Here is a 12805-nt window from a genome sequence, read left to right on the forward strand (position 1 = left end):
GTGCAGCGGCTCTAGGTATGCCTTGTTTCTTGTCTTGGCTGGCTTCTATGCCTGCACGCCCGAACTATGCTGGGCTGTGTGTGCCTGGCTTCTGCGATTGCTGTGGCATCTCTGGCTGCTGCGCGTTCGTAGCCAAGTTGTGCGTAAGTGGATTCATTTATGCCTGAGAATAAATGCTTTGTTGTTTACATTCTTAGAAGTTTTGTATCTCACGTCTTGCCACGCTGGACACGCTGTAAGCAACGATGCCACGTTCCTGCCAAGGTGGTGCCCGGGTAGCTAACCACTCAACTGGAAAAGACTTGGGTTCTGTCTCTATTCAAGTGTGCGAGTGTGTGTGTGTTCGTGTGTGTATCTGTGTGTAAGTGTGTGTGCGAACATTTGGGCTTGCATGCCCCAAAATTTGGCTATCATGAATAGACTAAATAGTATACTTGTGCTTAACTGAAGCCCCAAAACCATTTGACCTAGAGTTAGGTTTAAGCTAAAGGCGGCAATTACTCTGCCATGGCATAAGCAAAGAATTATCCACGAACGGCTTAGCCGGTTGCTTAAACAAGTGAGAAGCTAAGAATTTTAACGCATCTACTGCTTATGCAGCCATGAAAGAATGTTTTGCGATTTGGCTTTCAGCTGGCATCTGAAAGATGCAAAGGTCAAAAGTATCTGTAAGATACAAAAGTATTTCGTATCTAAGATACAAAAGTATTATTATTTTACTTAAATTTATAATTAAATAAAAGCATTTGTGTTGAGCTACAAAACAAAACTTTTCATGTAAAACACACAAAAATGCAAATGTATCTGTCAGATACATAAAAGTTACTAATGTTCCCAATAAAATGCTCACAATGCCAGTTGTCAAAAAACTTTGCTGAATGTACAATTTTTTAAATTTTATTCATCAATCACTTGTTTTCATATCAATTGTTATTATTAGCTAGGCAAAAAAAAAGTTTGGGTCTCATCATATAATTATCAACTAACATTAATACATTTATTTATGTATATATATATATATATATATATATATATATATTAATATATGTGTGTATGTATTTATGCATATCTATGTATGTATATATTTAAATTTACTTGTAGATCGATGTGATCTAGTGCAATAGTTTAAGTACATATCTGCAACCTGGTAAATATATATATAGTTATATATATATATATATTTATTTTTACTTTATTTATATATAAAGTATGTTCCATACAAATCAACGCTTATGCAAAATGCAAACAACTTTTGTTTTAGTTCCAACAATTTGACTAAGCTGCTAAATTAATGTCGAGTAATATAAAATAATAGGTTTTGATAAGGAAACAATAGTAAAAATATAAATCAAAATCCGTAATGTGCCAATTTTATGTACAATTGAGTAAAACAATTATAAAGAAACAAATTGTGTGCTTACAATTTATAGGATAGAAATGGTTTGACACAAAAATAATTAAAAAAAAAAACAAAAAAAAAACGTCCTTAAAAATACAAAAGCAACTTTGTTCATTTGAGCAGCTTGCTACTAGAAGTAGATGCGACTGTTTAATAATTATATGATTATTAATATAATTATTTTCTTTTTTTTTTGTATTTTTGTTCTTTTTTTCTATGCTTGATTTTTTGTTTTTTTGTTCGCTTTCGCACGTGCTTGTGTTTAACATGTATATTTATTTTTTTTAAACAATTAAACTATGTACAACTTATGTTTTTGTTCAGATGTTCTGCTTAGCATTTAGTGATATTTCATGTTCAGTGGCTAAGTACAGATAGCTGTGGCTGGCAGCCACAACAAATACTAACTAGTTAGTTAATGCATAATATCAATTGAAATGTTCTTTGCTTACGCAAGCGAATTTGAAATAAATTTTTGAAATTTCTTTCCATTTCACATAATTTTGTTTTCGTTTTTCAAGGGCTTTTCGCAATTGTATCTAATTATTAATAAACATCATCAGTCTTGAACTTAGTATAGGTTTCTTTTTTGTTTTAGTTGTTAGTTTGTTGGTTTATGTGTATTTTCTTGTTTAGTTTGTTTGCCTTTGTCATCAACTCAAGCTTCTATTTTGTAACGTCTTTTGTGAATACAGTAAAAACAATTGCATTTTTGTTTTTGTTGGGCCACATCCCAATAAGCAGTTAAATATGTGCATACATATACTTGGGTATAGGTTAACATATATACTTATATACATATGTATGTATGGTATGTATGTATTTATGTGTTGTCAAGTGCTTAGCTCGCGCAGCCAGACACATAGAGAGTCGCTGCTCTAAAACCCTATACACTACAATTTAAAGTTGAAGGCACAATTTCAAGTGTTTTCATTCGCTTTTTTTACACTAGCCATACGAAAGTGTGTGTATACATATATATGTATGTGTGTGTGTATATATATGATAGATAGTACTTAGGTATAAAAGTAGGTTGATAAGGGCATACATATATCAAAAATAAATTTATAATATGAACTAACTAACTAAATATACATACATATAAAGGGAACTATCAAATACAGAAGTTAAATCAGTAAAAAAATAAAAATAAAATAAAATAAAAACTTTTCTATAATACAGAAAATAAACAAATCGAGCTCTAGGCTAGGAGTTGGGGGACGGGACGGGTTCAAGTTATGGATTTGAGTTCAGTTGCGGGTTCGGTAGCGTTTACGGTTTCTGCTGCGGCAAGGAACTCTCCCTCTCTCTCTGTCTCTCTCTCGTTCTCTATCTGTCTCTCATGCTAAATTACTCTTTATCTCTTTTACGCTCTCACTAAACAAAAAACTCCTCGTTGCCCATTGCGCCAGCTGCCGCTGGTTCCATATAGGGCGCTACTGGCAGCCAGGGCCACGACCAGCCGCCAAGTAGCTCGAATCACCGCTCCGTGGAGTGCGTTGTGGCGCCACCTCCGAGGCCGCTGCTGCTGCCGCCAAATCCAGCGCCGCCGCCGCCACCGCTGCGCCTAAAGAAGCCCAGCGTTTCGAGCGTCTTAATGGTGCGTCTAATGAGCTCGTCCTTGTATTTCCATATGGTCTTGTCCTCAACCGAATTCTCGCGATACTCCTCGCAACTCTTCTTCAGCGTCTTCACGCAGTCGGCGCGATAATGCTGCAGCTGTGCATCCTGCGTATCCACCGGATACGATTTGCAAACGCCACCCAAACAGCTCAGTGGAAAATGATTGTGCAGGGTGAGCACACGCTCCGGATCGTGAAAGCATTTCACATACTGATTGGGCTTCGTGTAGTTCTTGGCACGATGCACATGCTGCAGCATATGCATATACTTGGGTATATCCTTGTGCCAGCCGTGCTCGTGCTGCTGGTCGTCCAGGAAGTAAACATTCCGGAAATTGTAGCTATGATAGCCGTCGGGCTTGAATTTCAGCGACTCGGGACGCACCTTGGCCATCAGCTCGGACCACAGAATCGAATTGCCCTTGGGCATGATCACCTCGTCAATGTCGAGGAGCGCTATATAATCGTACAGATAGAGGTTCTTGTACAGGCAATCATTGTATGGTATGACCTCGTTCTGTCGCTTGTGGTTGGTCTTCTTTGTCAGATAGAGATGCTGGAAGCCGGGCACATTGGGCTGGCCGCCGGGCAGGGTTAATGGTATCACTTGCACCTTGCCCTCCTGCTCATAATGGCTGAGCACCTTGGAAATGTTCGGATGCACTTGCAAATTGTAAAAGTAGATCTTGTCGGCGCCCAAGATGTTAAGCATTTCGATCCATTCAATTAGCCGCACGCTAAGATCATCGTACAAAAAGTCCAGACCCTTCACACAGACGGCGAAACCCTTCTTCTGATCATCGGGCGGCCGATTGTAGATGACCCGCAAATTGTTGGTGGCCGTGTCGCACTCCTTCTCCACCATCGACACGGAGCTGGGGACCACGCCGTGAAAGGGCTTGGGTATCTGGCAGGCAATCAGATAGGGCTGATAAATGCCCTGCTTGTAGTTGCCCCACTTGTTGTACCATATATATTTGTACTCGAACGTCTTCACAATGAACGGCTCCTTCTGGCCATCAAACCAGAATTGACAGTAGGTCTTAACTTTTGGCTCGATGCGATCGATCATGCCCAGAATGCGCACTGTCGGACCCAGGAGCGAGGTGCGCCGAATGTCATAGTAGGCCCCAAACAGCTGAAATGTTCCATTCGATGTGCGCAGCGTCTGCCAATAGATGTTGTTGAACTCCAGCTCGAAGATCGATGGGTATTTGGCACATGTCGCAGATTTCTGCTGCAGAAAGTTTTTGTTCTTGCTCCAGTAGGCGATCGGCAGGGATGGTATTCGTGACTCCACGTCTCGCACCAGCTGATCATCGTCCATGGCTGCAGCAACAAAGAACAAAGCATAGTTAAATAAACAAATTCAGTGGGAATGCATGTTGCAAGCTGGAGCTACTGCAGCTGCTGCTGGCAGCAAACTCACCTGTGCGATTGTCGACGAGTATCTCGCTGGGATCAAAATGATCGGTTGTGGTCGATGTGGTCTCTGCATAGCGCAGCATATCCTTTTGCAGCAGACTCCGGCCGTTGAGTGGCAGCTGCTGATAGTCCTGCGGCACCTGCCGATAATCCTGTGGCACCAGATTCGTGCCGTGCATCTTGAACAGTCCAATGATAATAAAAGACCACACGCACAGCGAGAACAGAATCTTTAGTATGACCTTCGAGTGCGCCATTGTTGCAATTATGTTGTTGTTGTTTATCTCTGTCTGGTTAGTTATTTCTCTCTCTCTCTCTCTTTCTCGCTCTGTCTTTCTCCCTCTCTCTCACTCTTTGTCTGTGTTTGCGTTTGCTTTAGCTTCTTGTGTGTTTTCTCTGCAATAAAAGAATAAAATGAAGAAGTTAGGCGCCAGGCAATATATAAATTGTTGCCTACTTACCGCGTGCCTACAACAAAAATTGTTGCCACGCGGTGTCACTGCCAAATTACTTTGCATTTCTCATCAAAATCGACCCCTCTCCGCTGCCCTCCACCCACCATCATCATCACCACCACCACCCGACCGCTCACTAATGAAATGCCGTCATTCATTTTTAATATGTCGGCCAGCCGCGCAGCCATTTCCGTTTCCCCCCATCCAGCACAGAGCATCAGACGCAAAATGTCAACTTGAAAATTGCGTGTAATATTTCTCACAGCGCACACAAACATACCCCGGGCAGACAGGCGGCTGTCCATCCGGCCGGAGAAGAACTACAGCGCCGGGCAAGGATAAGGATGAGGCCTTTGCCTAATGGAAAACAATCTAAAAGTGTCCACACAGTGGGGAGTGTGGGTTTAGCAGTTGGTTACAAAGTGCATTTGGTGATTTATCGATAAGTGTGGGAAGCCCATGCGACAAGTTATCGATAAAATGGATGTTGATCTAACAATAAGTTTAAAGACATAAAAATAACAATTCGAACGGTTCGAACTTAAATTCCAAACTATTTTATGTTTTTTACGAAAAAGCGAAACCTAAACCAAATCGGTTGCCCAAAAAACCACCAAACCGTTCTACGAATATTATTATTATAAAAGATGCCAGCTCAAATAAAAAACTTTGCGAATTATACTTCATTTAGGAGGGTTCAAAATCACGCAATTAAATTAATTTTAGTTTTTGGATCTTGGACGAAGACAGATTTTAAAGACAGCGCATTACTTGAACTGAGAATAAGGAATCGTAGATAACTTATCAATCGATAATATAATATATCGCTTTCTTATCCGATAAACTAAACACATTAAATAGGCCCTTTGCCACACCCATTCTGACCAAAACTATATTTGCCTGTTGTCATGAACACTGGACAGCTAGCAACCAGCTCCAGCTCCAGCTCGGTGCGGCGTGCTAGAACGGGCTGTGGCTTAGTGAAGCGGTTGCAGTCTCCAACAAATGACAGCAGCGCATTGCCATCTCCATTTCCATCTGCGCTCTGGACACACGACACCTCAGGCGACAATCTGTTTGTCTATCTGGGCTTGTGTATCTTTGTATGCGCCGCACGAAGGCTGCGCTGGCGTTGGCTTTGGCTTTCACGTTGGCGTTTGAGTTAGCGTTTGAGTTGGCGTCGGCGTCGGCGTTGGCGTTGGCGTTATGTCTAACGGCGGACTTCTAATATTTATGACACTGCAAGGGGAACTCCATGCTGGACCCAAATGCGGCACTGTCGGCGTGCCGACGCTTGACCTGCCTCGAGGCGTTTTGCGAAGCGATAAACAAAAGGCGTGCCCCTGGATTGCAGCAGCTGGTTGGCCATTCATAGCTCAATTTTGTCTACAAATTGCACGTGATGGCAGTGTCTGTGGCAAATGGATGACAATGGCCACTGTCGGACATTCGAGTTGGGCCACAGTGCCAGACAAACGGGCGACACTTTTAACTCGATCCAGTTCCCGTTCCCTCTTCCCGTTTTCCGTTTCCCGTTTTTCGTTTCCGTTCCGTGCCGTCTGCGCTTTCAATTGACAGACAGGAGCTGTGACTGTGTATCCGCATGTCCTCTGTATGGGCCATGTCTTTGGCCAGCAAATTGCATGTCCTGTTCATTCTTTTCCTCGCCCACACTCACTCCCCCCTTGGGCCACTAAACAGTTTGTTGGCCCTGCTGCTTAAGCAGCTCTCACCTCTCTCGCTCTCTGTCTCTTTCTATGCAAACCGTCTGCCGAGAGTTCCGGCACACCTGAGACTCCATTATGATTGCCTGCCCGTGGGATTGGCCATTTGAAAGGCAGCTGCAGCAGCAGCAGCATCAGGCACTTAAAACCCTTTACAAAGCCCCGACCGCCCGCAGCTTTAATGCAATTTTTACATAATCAAAAACTTTGTGCAACATTTGCTGCAGCCCAAAATCAGGCAAATGCAAAGCACACACAAACAAACAAACAAACACACACACACGCAGACACACAGACACACACAATCACACAAACACACACGCAGAAACGGTCCCTGAGCCAGGTCGCATCCTGGCAGCTTAGAGTTTTTGCTCAAGTGTTTTCCATTTCATTTGCATGCGCCGCAAAAACTTTGCCCAGCAAACACACACATACACAGACAGACACAAACACACACAAGCCCACACACACACAGACAGACAGTTGAAGAGTTAGCGAACATTATACAAAATATTTTGCAACATGCTTTCAACAAGCTGTTTTTTTTGTTGTATTTTTCATTTTTTATTGCTTCTTTTTTTTTGGCAACAAGCACATCCTCGAGCTAGTCGGCTGCAGGGCTCGTGAAATATGCAGGCACTACCTATCTGAAACTCTATCTGTGCCAGTGAAAATCTAGAAATACATACAAACAAACCTACATGCATATACATACATACATAATCGTATATATATATATATATATATATATGTGTGAGTGTATAAATGCATATGTACGTACGTGTGCTTGCGCCCGAAGTTGTTATAAATCTCTGATGATTTGCACTCAACTCATCTCAGCTGCACTCAGAGTTTAAAGTCAACAGTTGTTATACCCTGTAGACACTAGTGCATACACTAGGGTATACGAGTTACAATTACATTGAAGTCCTAAGCGGAGCAAGCGAATTTACATATTGGTGAATAAGGTCTACGCAAAATATAGTCAGCGTATAAAGCTAAATACTTGGCAAACAAAGTCTGCCACATTGCAAGCTCTAAGACCCAGATATCTCAAGTCAGCAGGTACATATATCATATCCATGGCTAAAAAGGGTATCATCTTACAGGCAGCGTGAAGCATCAGTAATGCCCCGCCCGTCTGTTTGTCTGGTTGCACGTGTCGAACTTCGCAGTTAGACAAGCTAAATACTTGAAATAATATAAAACTGAAGAATATTATCATTTCTATTCGATATTCCTTCCCGTTTCCATAATATTGATAAAAATCGATTTTGAGACTTTTATAACTAGAGGGTTATATGAGCTAAATGCATCAAATTTGGTATGTGGGCTTTCTTTTAATACACACTATTTGAGTATATTTAATTTTTTTTAAAATTCCTCCCATTTCCCACACTTACATGCATTTGCCTGTTTGGACTGTATTTGTGCAGCTTCCGATTGTCTTTTGTTTAATATTTTTGACAAGAAAGCAATGTGAAATAGAATATTCCTGCAATCGCAAGCCAGTTGATTTACTTAACACCAAAAAATGTCCACTTCCTCTAACAAACTAACAGAATAGCAAGTTTTATGAATATATGTGTGCTGTGACCAAAAAGCAACTGACAGTCGGCAGAGCTTGCGTCTGGCATATTTTTATCTTGCATTGCATTTGAAAGACATTTCACAAATTTGGCTCAAAATGGGATCAGTGGCATTGGCATGAACAGCAAATACTAAGCGGCGGCTCATTAATCAGGGCCTCTCTCTGCGCACTTAACCCAAATCCATATCGAGCAACATGCCAGGCATTAGCATTTACAAGGTAGAGTCGGGCTCCCGATTCTAGCTATTCGGTACTTTCTCGTGTTGTTCTGTAAGTCTCTTTGATATTTCAGGCACAATGTTAACACCCAAACAATTTGGGTCAATTCGCTATTTAATACTCGTTACGGCTATGCGAGTTTTTGTTTGTTTGTTATTTTTTTTTTTGGCTACAACAAAATATTTGCCGCAGCAGCAGCAGCAGCTGTTGTTGTTGTTGTTGTTGCTAATTTGCTAGGCAAAACAGGTTCGATCTTGAATGTGGCTTCTGGCCATGCTGCGGGCGTTGTGTCGCGCCCAAAAGTCCAAAAACTTGTCGCTTGAGCATTGAGAACATATATGTATATAAGGCTGTGTATATATTTTAATGATGCCCAGCTATTCAACTACCTATTCAACTATTCAATCGGGCAGACAACAAGCTGCTTTCGAAATGGGTCAATGAGCCTCAATGACTTTTACAATTTCTAGACGCGTTCTCCGCGAACTCCGGACAAGAGTCCAACAATTAAAAAAAAAAAAAAATGCTTAACTTGCTTTGCTCTCAGATTCGATAAGCGGCAGCTGCCGCTGGCGCGTCCATTGATCTCCACTTGGTAGCTGTTGAGCTAACGGAAATGTGTGTTGCGCACGCGCAAAAGCCACCAAACAAGTTCTAAGCGTCTGTGTGCGAGTGTGTTGTGTGTGTGTGTGTGTATCTGGAAGATATTCTATAGCCTGTCTGCCCGCTGCACAGCCAGGAAATGCGTGTCACAAGGCATTGTTGCTGCAAATTTCTTGGAAGCAGCTCGCCAAGTTTCCCATTGCTGCACCATGCCACATGCACCATGCACCATGCACCATGCGGCAACCCCGCACCACGGCACCAACATATGCCCACCCCAGCACGACCCCAAACTGCAATTTGCAAACAATATTTATAGAATTTTTGCCTTCTGCTCGTCTGCTACTCTTCGTCTTTGCCATTTCATTTGCAGTGCAACATTGGCCCCACTCACTGGGGCTGATCGGTTGCTGTCTGGCATGTAATCAAAGCTTATCATGCCGCAAATGTCGAGTGTTGTCCGTGCAGGGGCTAAGGATGGGTGGGGTTAGCAACCAGCAGCAGGGCACTCTCTGACAGGCATTCTGCCGTACCACAGCCAACACAGAGGCGTGTCATTGTTTATTTTGAGACAAAGCTGTGCCCGAGGCCAAATGCAGGATGGCTGCAAAAAGAGCTGCAACATCAACTCGACTCGTCTCTGCCTGTTCAGATCGTGTGAAACTAATGTCTCGCCACAAGCACTTGCAGTTCACAGCCAAGGAGTTGTTTGAGTTTTTAGCTGACACTATATTACATCTTAGGCAAACATTTATGGCTGACCAATTGCTTCTATTGGAGGCATGTAATATTCGAGTTCGATTTGATATGCCTTTGCAGGCCTTCAAGGCGAATAGCTAGGCTCGTAATTGCTGAGCTTGGCTAGGATAGCGTGGGCAACAAAAAAATCTTTAAATAAGGAAATTAATTTCGATTGATCTTTCGTATGACAGCTATATGGTTTAGTCTTCCAACATATTTGCAACTGAGAGACTAGTTTGCATAGGTTTCTACCACTAACTTAACGCTTTAAAAGCGCATGCTTAAAATGATAGAAATTTATAAACAAACAAAAAACTACTCATTTATTTCACAACACTGCCTGTGGTTCATACGCTGCTAAGCAACACTGTTTTTTGTTTGTGATTTTCGTATTCATGCTCATTATAATTTTATTAATTTATCGCAGTTATCTAAGAGCTTTACAATGTCTCATTCCGAATTCTATGAATACGTCGTGTGTGTGTGTGTGTGTGAGCTGACTCATTAGTGTTGGGTTAGTTGTTAAGTGCCTTTATAGAACAATTCCCATTGCCATGTGTACAACAGCAGCGCAACTTTATGGCCGCCATTGATTGAGTTTTATGACAGCAGCTTTCTCGTCAGCCAACCAAATGAGGTGCTTATAGGGTTTATAGAACTCCCGGACAGCGCTATAATTACCTACTGCTGTTCGCATTATCGATGAAGCCGATCTCTCTCTTACATTCTGTCTGTTTCAATACTCAAATTTCAGACAGATTCCGTAAGCTTTTTGGGGGCATTGTTTCTGGCCATGAGCAATGACCGCCTCAATATGTATGTTATGTATATATTTATATATGTATGTATGTCCATTTATCTACTTGTATCTGCATATTCATCATTTATGCGACCAAGAATCAGAACCAGAGTAAATAGAAAATAGAAATGAAATGGAATCGCTAAACTGGCACACAGAACCGTTCGATTCTCTGTTTGAAAAGCGCAGCAGCCGTTTAACCTCGAAATACATTTGTATCTGACAGCTACAGATATAACTTTCTATTTATTAAAAATGAAAATAAATAAACAAGTCGGGTATAAGCCACTGCGCAATACTCGTTCGTAGTCCAATAACTGCTGAGCAAAGGCTTAAGGCCAGCTTAATTAAGAGATATTGATCTTTTGTAGCTGCGAGATACCTTAAGCTTGATTTTGGGCGGAGGTCATCAAGTTCTATCTGTTGAAGCTAGCCAGAAAGCTGAGGCAGATATAGACTTTCGGCATGTACGCGAGCATTTATTTGAAGCTTCAAGTCTTTAGCTACACGAACATTGCACAAAATCAATAGACTCTTTTCAACATTGTGAGCGAGCATAAAAAAGTCGCACGCACTTAAAATTCACAGGCGCAAAGTGGCGCAAATGAACTTAAGTATCGTGCGTGCCAACGTTTGCTATGCGTATCTGGCGGATGCGTCTACGCATAGCGCGCAGGCAGACGTACATGTGTGCATATCCTACTGGCTGCCGATTGTATCTGTATCTGTGTCTGTATCTTTAGCTATATCTGTATCTGTATCTGTATCTGTATCTGTATCTTTAGCTGTATCTGTATCCGCTGCTTGAGTTTTTAATTCGCATCACATCCTTCTATTTGCGTACGTGTGTGCGTGCCACAGTCATGATTCGGAGTTGGAGATGAAGGGCGACGTTTTTAAACATCTAACGCCTGTCGATATCTTTCTCTGTGCCCCTCGGCTGCCGTTCGATTGATAGCAAAATGATTTTTTCGTTATGTCGCCCAAAAAAGTTGATTTTCGTTTCTTGTCAAATGATATTTTGTATCTTTATCTTGTACACGACTTGTGTGCCTGGCGGATACATTACGCACACATTGCTAAATTTAATTAGAAGCAATGCATTTACACAGAGTGAGCGACATAGCAAGAGAACGTGAGTGTGTGACAGAGAGAGATACAAAAGGGAGCAAACGTCAAAGCGCTGATGTCGTTTGCATTCGACAACATTTTCGATACTCGATTCTCAATTTCCAATTAAAATTGTCCCTACAAGCTGATTAACGATTTATGAGTTGTAGCTGAGAGCTACTCCATTTCCAATTTCCTCTGTTTTCAGCGTACTTTTTATATACCCTAAGCCCACTGAAATCGGGTAGAAAGTATTGGTGAGAATTTTTATTGCAGGCAGAAGGAAGAAGTTGACCAAGTTGTTGATGAGCTGTCCGTCAAAACGAACGAGTCATTAACTTTTTTTTTTTGTCGAAATCTCCTTCCATTTTCTTAATATCGATTTGGAGCGCGGATAAAAGAAATAAAATTAAAGAGATATGGTAAGAGCATACAAAAATTAAGCTCTGACTAGCTCATAAATAACGGACTCTAAGCAGCGAAGCTAAACAAAATTGCATTTCAAAGGGTCATCTTTTAGTCGGGCAGGCCCGACTAAAGCACCCTTGCTTGTTTTTCTTTTTGCCGAGTATCTGATGATATCGCATTTGAGTACAAGTACATCTGCTGCTGCCGCACATTTCCATATTGTGACTCTTAATTCGAATGATGCCAAAATTGTGCAAAAAATGAAAATGTGGTACAAACTCGTCATCGATTATCGTAGCTGTTTAAGGAGCGAAACTTTTACAAAAAAAAAAAAAAAAACAAAAATAGACACAATGACAAGTGAGAATTATGTACAAGTATATCATAAATTTAACAGCGACTGCAATCGCTGTCAGTGATTTAAAATGTTTAACAATTAACAAACAATGCGGTCAAAAGACATGAAACGGGCGTCGGTCGTTGAATATTTGGTTGTTGGCCGACAACGGCCGCCAAAATGCAAATTGAAAACTGCACAAAATGTCGCAATATAAATTGCGCATACTGTGACCCGCCCCAAAAACGTCCCAGCCCAGCCGACCCATAGCCAGCCATCAAACAGAATATATATTGTTAATACAAATGTTTGGGCGAGTCAGCTCGTTGTCTTGTATCTGTAGCTGTGTCTGTATCTGTATCTGTATCTGTA

At 41.5% G+C, this 12805-nt stretch overlaps 1 protein-coding gene across 1 annotated transcript; it reads right to left on the bottom strand.

Moving 5' to 3' along the window:
* Positions 1-1655: 1655 nt before the first annotated feature.
* On the bottom strand, positions 1656-4776 carry LOC135428435 (uncharacterized). The gene is made up of 2 exons (XM_064682427.1): positions 4451-4776; positions 1656-4350 (listed from the first exon to the last, which is right to left on the bottom strand). The coding sequence occupies exons 1-2, from the start codon at positions 4701-4703 to the stop codon at positions 2879-2881; spliced, it is 1725 nt and encodes a 574-aa protein (XP_064538497.1). The 5' UTR covers positions 4704-4776; the 3' UTR covers positions 1656-2878.
* Positions 4777-12805: the final 8029 nt, after the last annotated feature.

Source organism: Drosophila montana, unplaced genomic scaffold (assembly GCF_035044405.1).
Source record: "Drosophila montana isolate Dmon_TW-CO22-7 unplaced genomic scaffold, ASM3504440v1 contig_2481_1, whole genome shotgun sequence".
Taxonomy (NCBI): domain Eukaryota; kingdom Metazoa; phylum Arthropoda; class Insecta; order Diptera; family Drosophilidae; genus Drosophila; species Drosophila montana.